The following is a 20,834-nucleotide window of genomic DNA, read 5'->3' as shown; positions in this document are numbered from 1 at the left end:
GCAAGCACGATTTGTAACACCTCCAACCAACTTCCGCCTCACCAATTTACGAATGCAGCATTTGAGCGCAAATTTATCTTGCAATGTTGAGTATTAACGGTAGCAAAGCTCATTAAGTAGACCGACAAGTCCACTGCCGTCTGCAGCTGCTTGGGGAAATGTAGCAAGACAGGCTAAGAGACACCGACACAAAGACTCAACTCTGTTCGTTGCCTCAACTCCAATACCATTAAGACATCAGTATCACTATTAGGGAAGGTTAGGTATCTTCGCAATGTGCTCCTGTCAGTGCCTATAGTCAATGTCGTCGTGTTTAATGGCAAGATGACTGTCCGCCATAATCCTCTCGGTACATCTCTGCAGGACTCTGTGACCTATTGTAACTCAGAAATAAAGAGCCCAAGTCGCCGTACACATCAGGTGTATCTCATGAAGGTCATCACTGATTTGCCATGTAGCTAGTGGAAGATGCTGAAAAAAAACCTTCCATCGAAGCTGAGTGACTGTGCCACCAATCTTTCCCCACCACCGCAAAACAAGAAGCAAAATAAAAGTAAGAAGTCCATGAAAGAGAGTCGAACCGGGTCCCAAAAAACGTCAAAAAAATGTAGTAATCTCTTTGATTAAGATCGTCATCCTTAGTGCAGGGGCCGAGCTAATCTTCTCTGTATCGTTTCATATTGACCAATTGCCCGAAGGCGAAGAGCATACAACTCGACGAAAATATATATCGTAGATTCAAGGTTCTTGGTGGGTGGTGTGGACCCTGAAGGCACGGAGGGTGGGTGTGAAAGGCCATAGCGTTCACTTCCGCCTAGCCTTACACACTAGCTTCGAAACCTACCCTGTAATATCTGGAATTTGCGGCTTGGTGCATGACGCAATGCTACCTGAGGTGCTAATATAACAGGCTGGTTCGACGAGAGAGCCTCTTCTTTGTCATCTCGAAACAGCATAACAAAAGGATCATCTTTAGCACACGTAAGACCCCTATGAACCACACCCACCTATGCCATTCCTTAATGAGAGCACTCGAGCCAGATGCCCTGTCTCACACACTAAAGTACACTGGTAGTGAGATGAGACAGAGGCAAACACAAAGCCCTCCAACCACACCTTTACTCCTGAACACACACACACCCTGTGTACTCCAACATGGGAAGCTTACAATCACACTCTCAGCCGACACTCAAGAGCTCAGTCGTGATGAAATATAGAATCTCAAGATCTTCGCTAACAAAACACCAGCACAATCCGGACCAACAGCAGACTCCCATGTCCTTGATCTTCCCCAGCAGCCACTCACGCGCCTCTTCCTCATCCTTCATACGATTTACCACCTGACGAGTGGCCAATGACGGGAGCAGATCGCCCATACTCCCCTCGAATGTATCCTAGTTTCCTGGTGTCAATATACACCATAGTGAGCTCTGGAGAGTCAAATGATGCGCCATCGGCTGCTTATGCCACCACTGAACGGATCATGAAAATTCAGGTTGAACTTCGGCTAGAGCATCTTAAATTTACTTCAACAACTGCAATTCCTCCGTGGAACACTCGGTAACACAGATAAAGCATGGCATAAGACAGTATGCCACCACCAACGCGAAGTATTACACAATGCCACCACGGCGTCATCAGCCCATCCATGGTGAGCCATCACGAGTATCCAGAGGGGTGAACAGGCGCTACAGATCAAGAGCGCGCAGGTATCACAGAGAAAATCAAATAGGACTTAAATGAGAATCCAGAAAAAGAGAGCAGCCATATATTTCATATATGTACAGACAGATCTGTAGAGAATAACACTACCGTGTATACCTCTCAAGACCTCATGCATCGTAGTGTCACCCAAGCTTTTCCCATCACGGCAATAGCCATCCTGGGTTTAGGCTCTCAGGCCTAGGACAGCGCATATGGCGCTATGTTTCTGAGACTTTAGCATAGAAGTGACGGTGCAGATAATCACGGACATGGAAAGCAGGTAGAACGGCCACGTCGCGGGATTTGAAATCAGCATATTAGCATATTAGTATATGTGAAACTGGTTTCTCAAAAACGCCTAGTCGTAAGACTTCTATAATGTAAGATCAGACGATCTGTTATGTCTCTATATCCAACGCCTGCCTGTCAATCCTTATTACTATTCTCGCGGTCGCCTTCTCCAAAGACGATCTGAAGATACTGCCTCCGCGCCCTGTTCTCGTCTCCGGAAACTGCGCGACGGTGATCTAGTAACAGGCCGACGGGCTCTTTCGTCCACTTCGGATCATAGCTCCCTGTATACTTCGCCGTGCCCGTACCAAACAATCAAGCCCCTGAAAAGCGTCTAAATTGTACGGTGGCGGGACAAGCACCATGGTGAGCCTGTACTAGTCCACTGTCGTCGGTGATTTCTTGACGTTCACTTCCTTTTCAATACACACTGTAGCTGCTTTCACGTATGGCGAGCTGTAGTATATTTGCGCATAGACCTCGCAACTGATCCTTGACAAGGCCGACACAACGACAGAAGCCGACCCGAAGTACGCCTTCTAGCAGAGGTAACATGTTCCTGGCATGCGCGAAGTGGGTATGGTAGTGTGATTTCTCCTTATTCTTGCTTGTCACAGGACGTTGCGATGCTAAGCTGTATTATTGCGGATGTATTTCCTTGACCCAGGGTTCGGAAGATTGTAGGAGGTGAGTGCGAGGTCTTATATATAGCCGGCGGTCTATAAAAGTGGAGGAACAGAGGAGGAAGGCGATGGTATGTACCACTGGTTGTATTGTGTTTTTCCAAGTCTAAAACGGGCGGCGGGCACGGCGCGCTCTCGCAGAGATGTTGACTCACTAAGATCAATTTCGAATATATCGGGTCAATGGAACTGAACATTCTGTTGTGCGGCATGCTCGATGCTACTGTGATTTTGACATGATAGGGGGTTGTAGCATCAGCCGGGTCTTTCTGCGGCTGCTCGTGGCGAATCGCGACGAAAGAAGACAAGGACAGCCATCGTGGACATGGGCTTCGGAAAGTGAGAAATGAAACTATCAGTGAGTTTAGCTAGTGATATATAGGTATATGATTCGTGATCTGTACTCAAGTCCAAGGCTCGATCGTCAAAGGGGTTATGGCCGGGGCTGACGACGAAGAAGGAGTCAGTTGAGAGGGAAGAAGCTCGCTGTTGATGCAAAGGCTGAAGGATTATCTCTGCCTGCTCAGATTTGTAAGGAAGGGTTCCGATGGCGATGGTGGAGAGGTGATGGTATGGCCAGGGCCACTTCTCCCAACGCTCGATGGCTTCCGGCATGTCCAAGCTGCCAACCGTGTAGTATGCCCCAAGAGACAAGCGAAGTTTCTAGACCATCCGAAATGCAGTTCAATTATACCGTCATCGTATTCGAACCACTTCGATCATGGCTCGGACGCTGACACAACTACCATCGGTAGAGACGAATCGTCGTCCTCGAGAACAGGCGGGTCATCTTTTCCCAAAGAAGGCCTGTACTGGGAGCTTCATGACGATTCTCAATTGGATACCTTGATCTCCTTCTCCGTCTTGGTCTTCTCAATGTTCAATACTTCTACGTCCTCGGATCGGGATTGTTGGTCACGAATGGACTTAGGTTTTGCGGTCCGAATCAAAGGGACTCTGATTTTGACGAGGCCATTTCCTTTAGAAAGAGTAATAAAGTGTGAGACAATATGTTTGACTGAATACAAGGGTCAAGTGCTCCAGGGATATTAAAGTTTTGGTGCAGGCACGCACTAGGCAGGCGAGCAATAAACCGTGCCTGATACTCCAAACCATTCCCATAACTTCGCGCCGCTCGACTTGCCCTCTCACTCTCCGCCACCAGGTGTCCTCGCGGCGCGTTAGTCACATTCACCTCACACGACATAAGAACAAGGGCTTGGTGAGATCTCGTATATTTCAGCTAATAAGCTTGATATTATTCGCCGTCTAGACTCGTGGCAGTTCATACTCTCCTCTCTCATTGTAAGTCCAAGACGAAAAAGAAACAAACAAACCGCTTATGGAAGGGGTATCTTTTCAGCGCTGAAGAAGTAGATGCCAGCCTCACGGAAACGCCATCGCTCATTCATATGCAAGTGTGGTTGGGTATCATCCCCGGTCCCTAACGTCTAGATCCTCGTCGACGTCTTCCCTGGCAGAATTAGGCGCATGAGCCGGAACAGCACCCGCAGAGCTCGTGACCCGGGAGCTGGCTAGGGAACCAACAGAAGCGGTCTCGAGAGCAGCAGTCATACTAGTCGACGTCAGTCACATAACAATCTTCAACAGTGGAGGAAAGTGGCATACCGCTTCGACTCGTTCAAAAAGTCATCATTCAAGTCGCCCAAATGCCTCACCGACTCCTGTATGGAAGCCAACTATTCACAGTCAGCAATAAGCCGGAAGAGCGACGCGATCGCAAGGAAGGATACAAGGGAAGAAGGAAATGGTGAAGATGTGACAAGAGAAAGAAAGCAACGAGATTACAAGGGGTGAGTGAGGCTAACAGTTCCTGCGAGGATATCCCTCGGTTCTGGTTCTTCACGCACCTTCCCGTGGTGCTCGGCGTGAGCATTCGTGGCCACAGCTATGGGGTTTGACACTGGTACGTTGTTGTTGTTGTTTGCACCATACGTGGCACCATTCGGTCGGTTTGGAAGAGGAGGCATGTTTGCATCTCCGTCATTCTCGAGATGCTCCTGTCCCGCAGCATAATCAGGTTTGAGATGCGATAGACCTCGCTCAGCACGCATCTCGTTGATATCTTCGACCATTTTGACGCTCAATTGATTAGCCTTCGCAAGCTCTTCCTCTGTGTGCATGCGTGCGACGTCTGCCAATGCCTTTTGGTCTTCGCTAGCCAACATACGCTCGTGTTCATGGTGAACAAGCAATAGTAGCTCATGCACCAGAGTCTCTAGCGGGCGACTGTCGAGATCAGCCTGGCTAAACAGCTCTAAGTCTGAATTCGCTGGCTGGACCTTTTCGAAAACATCACGGATGGCCTTTTGCTCCTCTTGAAGCTGATCGATGACGCGGCAGGCATTTTCATATTCCTCCTTGACTTTTTTTATGTCTATCTCGGTCTGTCTATGCTCGAGCTCAAGCTTTTCCCATTCTTCGGTCAACATCTTCCATTTTCGATCGATATTTTCGTTCTCGCCCTTTAATGAAGTGATTGTGTCTTGAGCGTCAGCAAGCTCTCTGTTGACCACGGCCAGTTGGGATTGAACAAGCTCATGCTGTGACGACGACTGAGTAGCGACATCTCTGGCCGTGGACAGCTCCCCAGTCACATGTGCAAGCTTTTGCTGGAGTCTTTGTATCTCCAGGGCCTTTTCGGCAACCTTGGTGTCCAAGTCAGCAAGGAATTGTTCTTGCTTCTCGTCGTTTTCGGAGACCAGTCTGTTCATATGTGCGGTCAGTTGAGAATGTCTGTCATTCATATCAGATACTATCTTGTCCATCTCGGCCTTGTGCGCATCGACTGAGATGCTTCGGTCTTCCTGCACCGACAAGAGTTTCGCATTTATAGCTTCGATCGCTTTCCCATGGGATAACTTGAGCGAGGATTCAATATTCTCAATCTCCTGTGTATGCACGTCACTGAGAGAGCGAATTTCGTTCTCATGCTTTTTCTGGGTGGCGGCGAGCTCATCCTGAGCTAATTGCAACGCTTGTTCGTGCTCGGCTTGAAGATCGCGTAATGAATCGTCGTACCTCTCCTGGGATCGTTTGAGGTTGGAATTCATGCTAGCCATGGAGTCCGTATGCTCATCAACTAACGCTCCAATGGTCTTGGTATGTTTCTCCTGCTGACGCACAAGATCGGCCTTTTTTGAAGACAGAGCTGTCTCGTGCTCCTCGCGAGCTAGCTGCATTTTAGCAGTCAGCGATTCGATTTCTAGATGCCGATCAGAGAGCTGGCTTCCAATGTCATTGAGTTTCTGGGTGGCTTGATCGCGATCAGCCTCGGCCTTCTCTAGCGCGGGACGAAGTTCATCTTCAGCTTGTGATCTGCTGCTCTTGTCCGCTTCAAGATTGCGAATCTCCTGCTGGAGTTGATTGATGGTATCGACGAAGCCTTTGGTATCAGCCTCTTGTTTTTGAACGGTATCCTGATGCTTCTTTCGAGCATCATCAACAGCATGATCCTTGGCAGACAGCTCAAGTTCGAGGGCCCCAATCTTTGCTTGAAGCTCCTTTAAGTCGGCGCGTTCGGTTTCCATCGTGCGGATCTCTTCCTCGCGGTCTGCGACAAGAGCTTCGAGCTTGAACTTTTCCGCTTCCAGGTGTCTCGCGTGTTCTGACTCGTCTTCTTTGAGAAGCGTCAAAGTCGCAGAGAGTTCTTTCTTTTCGAGCTCCAGGCGCTCAATTTGGTCTCGCAAGGCCAGTAGTTCCTCGGAAGTCGCACGCTTGGATCCCTCGATTTCAGTATTCAGTTTGTCACTACTCTCACCTAGGTTCCGGATGGTCTCCTTTAGTCCATTGACCTCTTCCTCTTTGGTCTTGAGTAGTTCTTCATGAACTTTCTTTAGTTCATCTAGTTGCGAACGGAGATCTTTAGACTCTCTGCTCTCCTCAGCTTCGTTGCTTTGCAGCTCGGTCACTTTTGCTTGCAGCGCTTCGATGACCTCGGACGACTTGGACATCTCTTCATCTTTTTGACGATTGGCGTCGGCGCGTTGCTCATGAAGCTGACGCACTTCGTCTTGAAGTCTTTCAATGACCTCGGAGGACTTTATAAGTGCTCCCTCATCATTGGCAGACTTGTCGGCTAGATTTTGCTCCAACGTCATAATGTGCGCTTGCAATCTTTCGAGTGCAGTCTGAGTTCCAGAGAGTTCTTCTTCCTTAGCTCGAATCTCGTCACCATGTCGACTATCAAGCTTAATGAGCTCGTCTTGAAGTGTTTCAATCACTTGAGCCGACTTTGATATCTCCTCCTCTTTCTGTCGAAGATCATCAATATGTGAGCTTTGCGCATCACGAAGAGCATCCTGCAACTGCTCAAGGGCATTGCCAGTCTTGTATATCTCTGCCTCTTTGGAACGCAGGTCCTCAACGTGCGAGTTCTTCAACGCTTCAAGCGCGCTTCGAAGCTCTTCAATCTGAATACTTGATTCGGCAAGTGCAGCTTCCTGCTTTTCGGCGTCGCCTGACTGTGCACTCTGTACATTATTCAGTTTGAGCTGAAGCTCTTCGAGAGCATTTCCAGAATTAAACAATTCATCCTTCTGTGCACGCAACTCATTATCATGATTAGTCTTGAGTTGGGCCAATTCCTCTCGGAGTTCATCAACTTGCTTTGCTGCCGTAGCGAGCTCGGCATCTTTCTTTTCGACGGCATCGTCGTGCTTGCTCTGAAGTTCTGCAATTTTGCTCTGCAATTCCCCCTTCGCGTTCACAGAACCCGACAGCTCATCATCTTTTTCCTTCACGTATAACAAATGTTCATCCTTAGCCTTACTGAGTTCTGCCTGGAGAAGTTCAAGTGCCTTTGAATGTTCGGCACCAGCTTCGCGTGCCTTGGTTTCACTGTCAGCCTGCTCGCGGGAGCGGTCGGCTTGGGCATCTCGCAGACCCTTGAGCTCGGCTTGCAAAAGTTCAGTCGCTTTGTCGTGTTCGTCAACAAGTTGCTGAGCCCTTTCGTTGCCAATCATTTTTGAGGTTTCAAGCTGTTGGGTTTTACTTTGGAGTTCTTCCTGCAGATCTTGAATCTTGGATTGATAGTCAGACTCTTTCTCGGTTAGCTGCTCATGCAGGTTCTCGAGTTTGGTTTCTAATTCCTCGATACGAGTTTCGCTTGCTGCGTGACGGGTCTGATGATCCTTGATGGTGTTCTGATGAACCTTCTCGTGGTACTCGAGTTGATCCCGGGAGCTGGATTGCTCCGTTGCCATTTCCTTTCTAGCCTTAGCAAGCTCTTCCGTCAACGAGGCGATCTTTGATTTTGAATCGTCATCAGTAATGTTCTGCTGAACAGTGGTAAGCTCGCCCTGAGCATGAGAAAGCTCGTCCATCAGAGTTGAGATCCTGTCTTCCAGAGTCTTTGTGGCTTCCTCTCGCTCCGCATCCTTCGTATCGATTTCTTGTTCGACACGTTCGTGCTCCTTTTCCAGAGCCTGTAGTATGCGGCGCAATTCGTCTTTTTCGGCCTCCTCTTCCGCTTTCTGCTCTTGAAGCGTCTTCAACCTCTCCTTGGTGTCCTCAAGCTCGGCGTGCAGGGACCGATTGTCACCTAGTTTCGCCTTATCTTGCTGGTGCGAACTCTCAAGATCAGCCAACTGTTCCGCGGCTTTCTCGGCTTCATCCTTGAACTTCTCAACGTCAGCTCTGGCCGCATCACGCTCAGAGATTGCCTCTTCGAGCTCTTCTTGGGTCTCTTTCAATTTGTCTCTCAGTTCATCTCTGGCGCGAGCCTCTTCGAAGAAATCAGTCATGATATCTTGTTGAGATCGCCCACGCTTGTGATCACTAGCATCACCAGGGCTTGACACAGTCTCTGGACGTTGAGATTCATCAGTGGTTGAGAGTACAGTGGGATGAGACTCTAGCGAAGGTGAGGTAACTTGTCTGTGAGAACGTCAGTTTGATTATATCAGGGCAGCAGCTTCTGATCAAACCCACTCTTCTTCCTGAACCTTGAATGAAGTTGAAGTTGGCTTCTTCGGCGAGGCCGTCACAGACTTGGTCGCGGTGGAAGTAGCTGTCGAAGGACGCGAGGAGATCCCAGTGCGAGGGACCGGTGGGGCTGAAGGCCTGGCCGCTGAGCTCGCTGAAGGTCTAGTAGTCGATCTCGATGGAGCTCGATCAGTCGCTGTCTTTGTCGCAGGAGATGGGCGTTTAGGGGCCATACTCGAAGCTGGAGTGATTGTCGAACGCCGATCCGCAGCGATGCCTGGCTTTGATGGCGATGATCGCGTCGAAGCAACCCCTACGGTGGACATTTTTTTCGCTGCCGATGTGCCGGCTGATATTGTAGACCTCTTCTCATCACCAGATGTGACAGAAGCCGTGTCGTTGTCAGCGGTAGATTTTGTCGAACGGCGCACATATGAGCCCGGAGGAGGACGCGTTGGGGGCTTGCTCAAGCTGCTAGTAGTAGAGGGCCTTGAGGTAGTTGTCGAGGTCAGTGGCTTCGTGGTACTTGCTGTCAGGCGCGAGGTTGTACCAGATGTTGCGGTCGAAGTCGTAGTAGGTCGCTTTGCGGCAGCTGTAGCAATACCGGGACGACGCGGAGGTACATTTTCAACCTTGGAAGCTGTGGACGGTTTCAGCGATGGTGTTTGTTTCAACTTCGACTGATCTAAAGCAATTGAGGGCTTCCTGGCAGCTGCAGAAGATGGTGTTTTGTCGGTTGCAGGGTTCTCGTCACCTCTGGACGATGGTCCCGCGTCCGCCATGATGGTACAGAAAGGGGCGTCAGTCGACAATGGCAGGGCAGCGGCGAGAGAGGCAATTCAACAACAAAGTACTCCTTGCACACGAGCTCTCACGTCGTGTGAAGCGCGGCGTAGATGTGAGGACGAGTGGTGTTGAGGATAACAAATATGAGCAGAGGGGGCTTGAAGCCTGCAGAGGTCGAAGCGTTCAGCCGGAGAGCGCAGCGGGAAATAAAGGGTCCTGCACCTGCAGTGCAACCACGGTACTCTACAGTTCAACAAAATATAGATCAGGTCGAGCCTTCTTATCACAATCACACTGCAGAAAGTTCCATCCAATACAAATATCTACCTAACATACAATTCATCCCCCAACTCCAACTCATAGCCCCTTTAATGTCTTCTTTCGCGTCACGAATCGCGTGGGCGCGCCGGGCGGCATGGCGTACGACTAACGCAAAGCCGTTAGAAGATTCCCCACACTCCAGGGGGGAGCAACCGGCGGCGGGATAGCCACTGGACGCTCGCTTGCAAAATTCTCCTTACGTGAAGCACCAGTGAGACTCGCCAATAAGAGTCTCGCTCTCACATGTGCTAATTAGTCGAGACTCGGATGCCCTTGAATCCAGAATGGCCGGAACGTTGGGTAATTATCGTGAAATTCAGTAAAGACAGACATAGGCGAGCTAGAGCGTACTTTGAGGTTTTTGTTGACGGCCGTGTGTTAGTATGCAAGCCCTCGTATACCATAAATCACCATGGCGTGTGTAATCAAGCCGACATACTGCTCTGACTCGTGGTGCAATACTTCGTCTGCAATGGACAGAAGGTGCAGATTATTACTTGCGCTTGTTTTGGTCTTGACGCACAAAGAATTAATCAGTCTATCACACAGCAATGTCCAAAGACTCAAAGAGAATTGTTTGAACAGTGGAGTGGAGCTTGTTCGCTCAGTTTTTTCAACGCCAAAGTATTCTCCTTTCATGAGATCACTTAGATGTATATCCTTTGTGCTAGTACTTATTATAAGAGCTATTGCAATTGAAGTACTAAGTCACCATTCTCTGGCCATCTGTAATAGTACTATCTTTGCATAAAGTCCGCATTGGCTTTGTTATGGACTGGCGCGCTTTTCTCTTGCTAGTTCTCCATAAAATTTAATTATTCATTACTTTAGTTCTAAAACTAAGATTTTTGTCTCTATTTTAATCCCTTATACTAGTACTTCATAAAATCTCTTATATTATAATCCTATATTTTATATAGAATATATAGTACTAATTCACACTGAAATAGTTCTAATACATCCAGTGTCTTTCAACCTTGTATAGTAAGTATCAATAAACACTATACTAATTAATTGTTAGTATGGAAGAAGATTATATTAATAGTAGCTATTAGGATCTAAAATTCTACTATATTTCTCTGGACATATCCCCTCTTAGCTCTAAACTAGTTTTAGTCAAGAGATATTACAGTAGGCTTCGAGAGCTATAGATAGTAAGACAACATGTATGGTACTAAGTATAGATGTAAGTTAGTCATATTCTTCATAGATAACGCTATGAATACCTATAGTTGATCGAGTAGTCTTGACAGACCTAGTCATATATACATCGAATAGAACCCATACATAGGTATCGAAACAGATCAAGAAAAGTAATCAATCAACATCCATAGTTTGCAGCAGCATTGCCTGGATCCTTGTCAAATATCCCCCTCTCCACGGCCGTCTTGTATGACCATCTGAAGTCGTTGCCAGCCTCCGTTTTCCAACTCCAGAAGATCCAGCCCGCGAGCTTCTCGAAATTGCCGACCTGACGCTGTAAAGAGTAAATTTTTTGTCTTCAGAGCTTACAGTCATACTCACGCCGTAGTACTGTCTGTAAAACTCTACAGCCTATTAGCTCGATGTTCATTTGTAAATTTCGACGCAGGATGCAGGTATCTAGCCGACATCACAGCATACTTACCAAGATTGTTATCACTATTGACTTCAAACTCGCCATTCCCACCAGCGTTGGCGTTGATACCAACACTCCACTCGCCAACAACGACAGGCGCGTCTCCATCACTGCCCGGCTGTGCGGCGCACGACGACGTGAGATAGCTCTGTTGGCTCTGTTCCTTGCTGTTCTCAAAGGAGAAGTACGTGTGCGAGTCAAAGAATAGCATATCGTCCGCCGGCAGATTCTGCGCAGGGCGTCCCGCGCCCCAGTTCGTATTCATGAATTGCACGTGCAGACGTGCGGCATCGGCGACGTTGAGTTGAGTCTCGCGGTCGCGGATACGGCGCAGGGTGTTGGGGTAGAATTCGGAGACGAGGTTGCCGTAGCCGCGATCTGGCTCGTTCATGACTTGGAGCATGCCGACGCTGCGGTATTGCTGCGCGGTGCTGGGGTTATGGATGCGCGAAGTCATGAATTCGAGGAAGCCATAGGCACGGTCAAAGTTGTAGCTGTTGAAGAATTGAGGCTCGCTAACGGTCTTTTGTAGCGTGAGTGTATATCGTCTAGGGAGTGTGAGAGTGTTGGGGACTTACGTTTCCGGTGAAGCCTTGATTTGCGGCTTGTACCCCAGGTCCGCCGTGGAGATCGAGGATCACATACATACCGGCATCGGCTGCCCAGCCGACGAAGCGGTCGAGGAATTGGAGGCCGCCTTTGGGATAGTGTTCGTCTCCACGGACGAGGTCTTCGGCCATCCAGTAGCCGATAGGGATACGGATTGTGTTTAGGCCGTAATCTTTCATGAGTTGAATCTCGCCCTATAGATTACTGTTAGCCTTGTTCAATTTCTAGCAGACCAATTCTATGCTATCTTGCCTGTGTGATCCAAGTGTCCCAATGCTGCCTGAAGGCGGAATTAGCAGCCTCCTGACCAAGCTGCTGGACACACGCAAATTCTGAAGGTTGATTTGAGCATCCAATCCTGTTCCAGGATTCACCGACCATCCAAGGTTCTATGATGAACAAGCTGCCGACATTGACACCACGAATTTTATCAGGTACCACTATAGTCTGACGACCAGCAATCGAGCGATTCGTAACGCCAAAGGCTGAGAGCTCAATGCTTGAATGGTGTCCTGGTAGCCATGCAGAAGCCAGAGGTAAGATAGAAACAAAAGCAGTGATCAATCGTGAAGACATATCGAAAGATATCACCCTATTCAACTGTGAAGGGCGTGTGAGGGAATGACTGAAGATTGGATCAATTGTTATGAACATCCTCCTCTTCTTATATCCATATTCGTGGTACCAAGCCTACGACCCAAAGGTATGTAATCATAAGTAAGAGTTCAGCCTCAGTCTTGCGATTGATCATCATTCTGGACAACTAGCCGCTGTAGGCATGTACTTATTATGACTACCTTTTGGAAGGCAAATGCGTTTAAGCGACTTCATTGAGACTTTAGGAAACAAGTTGGTCTTTGGGCCGAAAGATGGCGTGTGACACATTGGTGACGGCTGTACAGCCGAAAGTGGTCGCATGTTTTAACCAAGGTACAGACAGTATAACGAGACGAAATGATCCAGTGATCAACGGCTATAGAATCCTTTGTGGGGTTTTAGTCAAACACCCACCGATAGGCTAGGGGTCAAAGGAGATTTGGGGCCTCAAAACGTTCACAGTCGTATCTTCAACTTGATCAGTGGCGGCGTAATCGTTGAAACCGCCTGTGTATCACAATATAATCTTACCTCATGTGAAGCATAAACAAAGATCTTTAAACATTTGTCACTGCGATGTGGAGGTAGCGAATAGTATAACGTTAAGTAGCACCATGGCAATGAACAAGGAGGTCGTGTGTAATAACCCTCGTCGAATTGCTGAAAGTTATTAGCAGATCAATCGGGGAAAGTTTTTGTTACGTTCTTGATCCGTCGGCTACTTCTAGACCCATTGATTGTCGTTGTTCTTGAACATTTACTTGTTATGAATGGCCTGCAAACGCCGAAAACGTAGCTAGGGTCTGCTTAGGTAGCATGGAGGGTTGAGAATAATCACGGCTGATACTCTGCCGATAGGCTCTTTCTCAGTCGATCGGCGTGCTCGAGCTCTTTTCTAACCGATAGAAAAAGTACTGTGACGGAGATGCGCACGGCGGTTTTATTAGGATACCCGTCGGGGAGTTCTACAAGTAATACTAGAGTAGATCAAGGCAGATCCGTTCTGTTTCATAGAGCTCGGGGTTGCGGCTCTTTGAGGCAGGTCAAGAAACTTAAAGATGTGATCCTTCCAAAGCGGCTCGGAGGAGGTGAAGTACCTAACGTGCCTAAGATTTTAGCGTAGCCTTCGGTAGCGAGGAATCAAGACAGTGGATAAGAGTATGACAGTATGAATGTTGTAGGACAGATCCATACTTGTGACTTGGAGATATATGTATGAATATTCAGAGCTTCCAAGTCTGTTTCGATTCGGGCTACTTCAGAGGTTCGACTGTGATATTTGCTGCATAATGTCAACAGCCTTCTGAGCCATTCCCCTACCAGTCACTTATTAGAAAAACGCCTGTTTTGCCCTGAACACTAGGGACAGATCACTTACCACGATGCCTGGTACCCAGCTCCGCTCGCACCATAGTTGTGGATAACAAGATGGCCACCCATGACTTCCGATTCCATTCTAGGTCCTCCCTCGCGTCCCGCTATAGCCATCAGTCACTAGCGCACATATTAGATATCCTCAAATACTGACGTCTGAGCCCTACGCAATGATAGACTACCTTCAGATCTTCCGGTTTGCCCAGTTCCGGGGCTAGAGCACAACACCGCCGCTTGATATCTTCGGCCAGGTCAATATCAATCTTGTCACTCCAGTCGTTGTCAATTCTGCATCCACCAAGAATGACACCTCCAGAGGGGTTTCTCGGAAATACGTAGGTCGTATCGCTGTCAACGCGCTTTGGTGAACGAAGATACATGTGCTCAAGTTGAACTTTGGGGCTTTCGACGAGCATTATTTGACCCTGAGCCACGTTAAATTCATTCTAGTGATTGACTCTTGGAAACATGCTTTTGTAGGGTATAGCGCTTTGTCTTCGACACCTTTGAGATGGTAAGAGCCAAGTCCGGTGCAATTAAAGTATGCATTGGCAGGAACGGCATGGAAGAAGTCACGGATGTCGTCGAAAGAGCTGCGGCGCATTTCGATGCCTAGTCTCAAACATTCTGTGTTCAGCCTGAGAGCTAGTTAGTGCATAAAGCTATGTGGTTACGATATCTTCAAGGATTCATACCACGCGAGATAGCCTTGTGTGTTAATCATAAACGTAGGTATCACATAGCCAAATTGAGCACCTGTTGCTAGATCCGCATTGGCGATCTGGCTGACACCCCCGACCAAGTCTTCATACCATAGTTTCTTAGATCCAGGAGCGAAAATGCCTGCTTGCTCTGGTGGGCTGTCGTAGAAGGCATGTATGTCCATCTTTGTAACGGCTGCCTCAGGCACAGATGTCGCAATGGTTTGGAGGCGACGATAAGTCTCTGCTTCCCACTCATGCAAAACCTGGTCCTCTGTCGCTATCGATAGCCAGTTTGCTCCAGCCCATGGCGAGCAATACTTAATGCTTCGATCCCCAGGGAAATATTTCGCTGCGATGATAACCTTGGCGTCTGGAAATCGAGTTTTGAGCTCGATGGCGGTGGACAAGCCGATCACACCAGCGCCGAGGACAGCATAGGTAATAGACGCCATCGTGATACACTTCTGACAGGCTTACCAAACATTGGTGTTGCAAGATGCGTCGATTTAGTACCTCACGGTTCGTAGCTAGAGTCATACTCGCCGCGGGCCGATCGGCAAGAGCACTCGATCGTAATCAGAGCTGCAGCGTATGATACATGACTGTAACAAGCAATATCACCGATTTCCTATAAGCTGCGTCAATCATTGCAAAGCGCAGGAGAGATTGAGCTTGGTATAACTGGACAGACAATACAGAATAATCCTTGAAAAAGCACCGATGACTCCTCAACATATTCTAAGTATTATTCGGTCCCGTCCCTACATTCGGTCCCGTACGATCTCTAGGAAGAACGATTGGATCAATCTTGGTTTACTACCGTAACAACTGAGAACGTGTGATGTATCCGCTTCATACCAGATCTCCCCGTCAACAGCACCTACCGCGAGCAGTTTTATCAAAAGGATACTCGGTGGAGGCGAACCTTGATAGTTTGCGACGTTGTCCTAAACCAGGAATCGCGTGACCAATTACAACACGTCGGTCTACTACTCTGCTTCAATGAGGACCATTCTTAGCAAACCTCGAGAAGTGCATTCACTTGGTAATATGCACCTACAATAGACCTGAGTGAGACGAACAGCTCGAAAATGTACTTCACATTGGGGATCTGACCCTAAGGCCTTTAGAGCACCAGGAATCAGTCCCAATGGTATTTCACAAAGCTCAGCAGATGTGGGAGAAATGGTCCTAGGCATGCTTCCATGTAACAATCGGCGCTGTTCAGCAACACGACAATGGTAAAGGCTTTAGGGACGTCGAATTGGTTCTACAAGGCTTCGATACGGCAGCATCGGTAAAGCAGCTAATTACCGGAGACAGTGTAGAGCAGTGAAAACTGACAGTCGTCCACAATCGCCTGCCATGCTAGGCAGAAATTCACCAGACGCGTACCTCAGTGACAATATTGCGAGAGCTTGAGTTAAAGACGATGGAAGGCTTATCGCTAACTCCATTATCATCGTACCCGATGGGCACATTATTGCACGATAGGAGATATCTAGTTATAAGCAAGTTGTCGCCGAGACTAATCTCGATGGTCGTCATAATAGTAAGACGCGTGTCTTTGCGCTTGATTGACATCGCCGGACCGAGCTTTATGCTCGCGTTGTGGAGCGACAGGTGTGATCGAACCATCTTTATTATGAGGGCGGACACAGAAGATACCGCGGTTGCGCTCTCTTCTTTTGACACCCAGAGATTGACGAGCTACAGGAATTGGTCGTATGTGGTTGCTGAAGCAATGAGACTGCATAGCGGCGTGCTGGTGTCGTGCGTGCAAGACATCGTTGCACAGGTAGAGAGAATGAGGCCTCACCTAACTATTCTGCCCATCCAGAAGTACATTTCCATCATTTTAGCTAGCAAGCCGTACATGGTTACATGACTAAGCTGGCGAGATGTCATTGTTCCCTTCTTCTGACTATGACACCTGATTGTCCCAAGAAGTCGAGCTTGCGATATACCAAGGGGTACGTAACTCAGTAGTACCGAGAGAGCATCGGGAGATTCGACACCACTGCGTAGCATGAAACATTCTACGGGCATTACATATCAGTGATGCCTTCGCGTAGCATCAAGTCGTAGTGATTGGTCGGATGAATGTCGCTCCCTGGCGATAGAAATCGCTGGCCAGGGTCCCTTGGTGCATCTCTTGACCTCTGCTACCAAGCAGCCAACATAAGCTGGGCCAAGCGAGTCCGCGGCTTGGCGAGAACGTTGCACTTACGCGTCCTTAGGCCGCTGCAGCTTCGAGGCTGTGTCGTGGGGCCGGGTCAATTATATGACGGTGAGCTGAGGGCATATTCAGAACATGCGATGAAATATTAAGTTTCGAGCAGGTGAATCAAGATACGCCCAGTGGGGATCAGACGAGAGTAGATTAACAGCAGTCGTATTGTTGTGTGATGCTTGGATGAAGGAAAGAGAGTAAAGGATACTGAGTAGAAGAAGATAACTAAATTTCACAGACTCACGTGGGCCGAAGGAGGGCGAGGCCAAAAGCGGCAAGGCGTATTTTGTGATCTATTCCAGGTTAGTAGTACCTTGGCACCTGCAGCGTCATCGTTTTGGGAGACAGCGGGCCGCAGTCGGGTCTGACCAATTGTTGTTGCAGGTGGTTTGTGCTCTGTTGCTCTGCTCAAGCGTTCACACAGCCCGCTTGGCCTCCTATAAGGCCATACTGATACCGTTCTGCCTCGACGATGCTGATGTCCTTCGTCTCTTCATAATGTTCTTGTCGCCCACCACCACAAGACCTTGGCTGCAGCTCGTGATCTAGCAACAGACACTTTGAATCTTGGTTCGGCCCGTCCCATCATGTTGGACGAAAACCTACCCAGTATGTGCTTACTCTGCTTCTTAGAAGCTGTTCAAGTGTACGAGCACAAGCTGACCGACAAGCAGACTTCTTCCTCAAAGCAAACACAGATGGCGTCAAACATCACCAAGCATACTACTTCTCACAGCACGGTAGCGATCCGGCGCCTTCGTACGACCTACATCATCTAGATCCTGCCAGCCCGGACGCTAAAAATACATACGCCGTAGCTCTATTTGACGCGCACAACCTAGACGTCTTGTTTGGCGAGGTACTATTAAGGCCTGGCTGGACACATCCTACACTGAACCAGGAGGAGATAAGAAAGAATGGAGGAGTAGCACCGCCACCACAGCCTATACTACCAACGTCCTTCACCGTGCAACTATATGAGCCGGATCAGCAGGTCGAGGTCGTACAGAAGACTTCAAATTGGAGTAATACCAATTGGTACGAGTTCAGTCTGCCCCAGCAAACGTTCAGAGCACCCAGTGCTTCGGCACTTGACCGGGCGCGGAACGATCCGGCCGCTGACGCGACCATACCGAAGCTCAACTTTGTTTGGAGGAGAGATAGCAAACTGAGTAAGGATATGACATGCTTTCTGACCGGAAAATCAACAGATCCGGACAGCAAGAAGAAGAAAAATAAGGAAGCAGATATTGCAGTTGCACTTTTCAGCGGTCTCAAGGACCTTACAGTATACGAATCGAATCTATATCGTGTGGAGATCGAGGACTACAAAGGTCTCGAACTCGTGCTACTTCTGAGTGCTGCAGTCATCAAGGATGTGTTCTTTGGCAGGATTCAAGATGCCTTCCATATTGATGACTACGGCCGCAAGAACAGCAGTGGAGGGAAGATCGGAAGGAAGAACTCACCTCCACTTACTCCGACCGGTGGATACATAGCACCAGCTACAGGACCGCTAATAATACAATCTCCTCAGCAACTCCAGCCATCACACGTTCTACCAGCCCAGAGACCAATTCAACATCATCATCAACGCCCAGTCGCACCCAGCTCCCGCAACGATCACAGACGTCAATCTCTCCCTCCGCTCCAAACTACCGTCCCTCAGAAACAACAGGCTTCTGTTGATGATCCAAGAGCACGCTGGGAAATTGAACAAGAAGCCGCACACCTCCGCGCCCAAGTCGACAACGAGCGCCGCGCACAACTCGAACAACAGCGGCAACAGCAGAAAGCCTCAGAAGCTGAAGCTAAACGGTTGCGCAAGCAACAAGAAGCAGAAGAGAAAGAGAAGCGTCGTAAGCAGGCTGAAGTCGACAAAGAGACCGAGCGTCTACGCCGAAAATACGGCACTCAGGGACAGGTTATCCCACCGCCTGCGCAGCCTCAAAGACCCCACCAACGCCCTCAACAGCCGCAAGCTGTACCTTTCAGACCGCATTCACAGCAACAGCAGCACAGGCCGCAGCCTCAACAGCATAGGACGAGCAATCTATTCTCTGTTCCACAGGGCCGCGTCGCTCAAGCGCCTCCTCCGAGACCAATACAGCAAGGGGGATGGCATGCACCTGCACGGCCGCCACAACAAAACGCATATTTTGGTGGTGGAGGCCTATTAAGGCCAGACCTGGGCCAGACGCTGAAGCAACCGAAGAGAAGTTTCTTTGGGCTCCGAACGAGTGGGGAGAATGTAAATTCGAAGGTGGCGAAGAAGAAGAGTAGCATATTTTGAAAGAAACGAAATGATGGTGTGCCATGCATTTGGCGATCGGTATTGTATATACATCCGACATGGGCATTATACGGCGTTTAAAATGATAACAATGACCTTTTCTTTCAAGATAATCTCTGATTGCGACGTGTATGGTCATTCGTCGTGCCTTCCTAGTGGTCACAGACTCCAGATCGCACAACGAAGCTACCGTCTGGCTGCGAAGTGTTCAATCCCGTTTACCGCCTCTCTTCCATAACCCTCCCGAGTCCACCCTGATCCCCAGTCCCAACGCCAGCCGCATCCACCGGATTCCCCGTCAGTCCACCCTCTCTTCCACTTCCCCGCAATCCAACCTTCCCAATACCACCGCTGATCCGCTCCGTGATCCGACCCCCGGTGCGTGCCTCGCCCTGACTGCCGACCCTGCCCGTCGCCATCTGTCGCTGCCCATCACGTATAATCTGCTCGTGCTGCGCCAGTACGGCGGGGTCATGCCCGTGAAACGCGCGGTCGGTGGCGCTGGACAGTGTGCCGCGGAGAGCCTCGCCTGCACCCTGCGTTGGGGGTTCAGTATAAATTCGTAGGACAGGACAAGGGGGGTTAGGGGGTAGAACATACATGCAGAGTGCTAGCTGCTGCTTTGAGATCGGCGATAGTGCCAATGCGGGAGCCCGTCTCGGATTTACTGTTGTCTGGGACGTAGGCCGGGGTTAAAGGGGCTGGGTGTGGGTTGCCAGCAGGTATGCCGGTGCTTGCACCGCCAGAGGTTGTGGCTTGATGGCGCGGGTAGGAGAAGTTTGTGCGAGAGGGTGACACGGGTGGTGCGATTGGCGCTTCGCCATGTTGGTTCTGCTGAGAGTATCGAGGGACTGGATATTGTGGCTGCGTCTCTGAGAGCTGGGGCTGAGGCGTTGAGACGGCATTGAGCTCTGCTCGTTCGCGATTTGGGCTGCGGTATGGGATTGTTGGACCTGACGGTGCGCGGGGATATGTTGGGCGGGATTGAGAATTCGGGTTGGGGACATGTACAGGTGCGGTTTCGGTATGCTGGATGTCGGTGGTGTTGGACGTGCCTTGGTCTGCGCTGCTGACGACGGGATTTGTTACAGCATTTTCGCCGCCAAGAACGCGAGTTTCGGTCACGGTTGTGGTTGTGGTTGTCGTTTGGACACGTTGGTCGTTGGTGGTGCCGCGCTGTGTTGCTCGTGGGGGCTCCGAAGTTGCTGTCTCAGATGGTGACTTATCGGATGTAGAACGGTCAGCATAACGATCGATGGATATGCCATCGTTTTGCCTGTTCGGAGGCACGAGGTGGTCTCGGGACGCCATGCGTCCAACGGGTTGCTGGTTCGGTGTTGAACCAATCTCAGAGACAGAGCTACCTGGGTCATTGGCACTAAAATACGCTGAATCATGAGGGTTCCTCTGGAGTGTCGGTACGGAGTCTCGCTTGCTCTTCTCTTTGCTCTTGGTCTTCTTGTCAAAGGGGTTTGACATCCGCCATTTCGAATGTTTTCCCTTCTCCAGCTCCGGGATGGCCTCGTCAGCCCCATGATATACCGGGGCGTCAGCAGGGGCGTCAGCAGGAGCTTCGCTGCCGCCCGGATACGTAGGCACGGGTCTACGCTTGACAAGACGATTCGGGAGCATCTGGACTTCAGACATAGTTACAGTTTCACCACACTTGGAGAAA

At 49.3% G+C, this 20,834-nt stretch overlaps 6 protein-coding genes across 6 annotated transcripts; 2 read left to right on the top strand and 4 right to left on the bottom strand.

Annotated features, from left to right (window-relative positions):
- Positions 1–2,746: 2,746 nt before the first annotated feature.
- EJ05DRAFT_519538 (uncharacterized protein) lies at positions 2,747–4,184 on the top strand (the record flags this gene model as incomplete). The annotated part of the gene is made up of 3 exons (XM_033748724.1): positions 2,747–2,749; positions 2,932–3,017; positions 3,206–4,184. The coding sequence occupies 3 exons, from the start codon at positions 2,747–2,749 to the stop codon at positions 3,729–3,731; spliced, it is 615 nt and encodes a 204-aa protein (XP_033598207.1). The 3' UTR covers positions 3,732–4,184.
- A 4,351-nt stretch (positions 4,185–8,535) lies between these two features.
- Positions 8,536–9,714, bottom strand: EJ05DRAFT_114358 (uncharacterized protein). The gene is made up of 3 exons (XM_033739020.1): positions 8,860–9,714; positions 8,631–8,798; positions 8,536–8,576 (listed from the first exon to the last, which is right to left on the bottom strand). Exons 1-2 carry the CDS (start codon positions 9,404–9,406, stop codon positions 8,683–8,685), a joined length of 663 nt encoding a protein of 220 aa, XP_033598206.1. The 5' UTR covers positions 9,407–9,714; the 3' UTR covers positions 8,536–8,576; positions 8,631–8,682.
- A 1,338-nt stretch (positions 9,715–11,052) lies between these two features.
- On the bottom strand, positions 11,053–12,534 carry EJ05DRAFT_532842 (putative endo-beta-1,6-glucanase; the record flags this gene model as incomplete). Its single annotated transcript, XM_033749096.1, has 5 exons — positions 11,053–11,208; positions 11,256–11,278; positions 11,359–11,872; positions 11,928–12,152; positions 12,211–12,534. 5 exons carry the CDS (start codon positions 12,532–12,534, stop codon positions 11,053–11,055), a joined length of 1,242 nt encoding a protein of 413 aa, XP_033598205.1.
- Positions 12,535–13,378: 844 nt separating this feature from the next.
- Positions 13,379–15,309, bottom strand: EJ05DRAFT_478715 (putative D-amino acid oxidase). The gene is made up of 5 exons (XM_033744522.1): positions 14,625–15,309; positions 14,402–14,567; positions 14,084–14,354; positions 13,934–14,033; positions 13,379–13,871 (listed from the first exon to the last, which is right to left on the bottom strand). The coding sequence occupies exons 1-5, from the start codon at positions 15,083–15,085 to the stop codon at positions 13,814–13,816; spliced, it is 1,056 nt and encodes a 351-aa protein (XP_033598204.1). The 5' UTR covers positions 15,086–15,309; the 3' UTR covers positions 13,379–13,813.
- Positions 15,310–17,453: 2,144 nt separating this feature from the next.
- On the top strand, positions 17,454–19,159 carry EJ05DRAFT_488466 (uncharacterized protein; the record flags this gene model as incomplete). Its single annotated transcript, XM_033745713.1, has 2 exons — positions 17,454–17,475; positions 17,541–19,159. The coding sequence occupies 2 exons, from the start codon at positions 17,454–17,456 to the stop codon at positions 19,157–19,159; spliced, it is 1,641 nt and encodes a 546-aa protein (XP_033598203.1).
- Positions 19,160–19,377: 218 nt separating this feature from the next.
- EJ05DRAFT_503204 (uncharacterized protein) lies at positions 19,378–20,806 on the bottom strand (the record flags this gene model as incomplete). Its single annotated transcript, XM_033747387.1, has 2 exons — positions 19,378–19,695; positions 19,760–20,806. The coding sequence occupies 2 exons, from the start codon at positions 20,804–20,806 to the stop codon at positions 19,378–19,380; spliced, it is 1,365 nt and encodes a 454-aa protein (XP_033598202.1).
- Positions 20,807–20,834: the final 28 nt, after the last annotated feature.

This window comes from Pseudovirgaria hyperparasitica (assembly GCF_010093815.1).
Source record: "Pseudovirgaria hyperparasitica strain CBS 121739 unplaced genomic scaffold EJ05scaffold_13, whole genome shotgun sequence".
In the NCBI taxonomy this organism is placed as follows: domain Eukaryota; kingdom Fungi; phylum Ascomycota; class Dothideomycetes; order Acrospermales; family Acrospermaceae; genus Pseudovirgaria; species Pseudovirgaria hyperparasitica.
The sequence above is the reverse complement of the archived record's forward strand: the minus strand, read 5'-3'. Positions and strand labels throughout refer to the sequence as shown.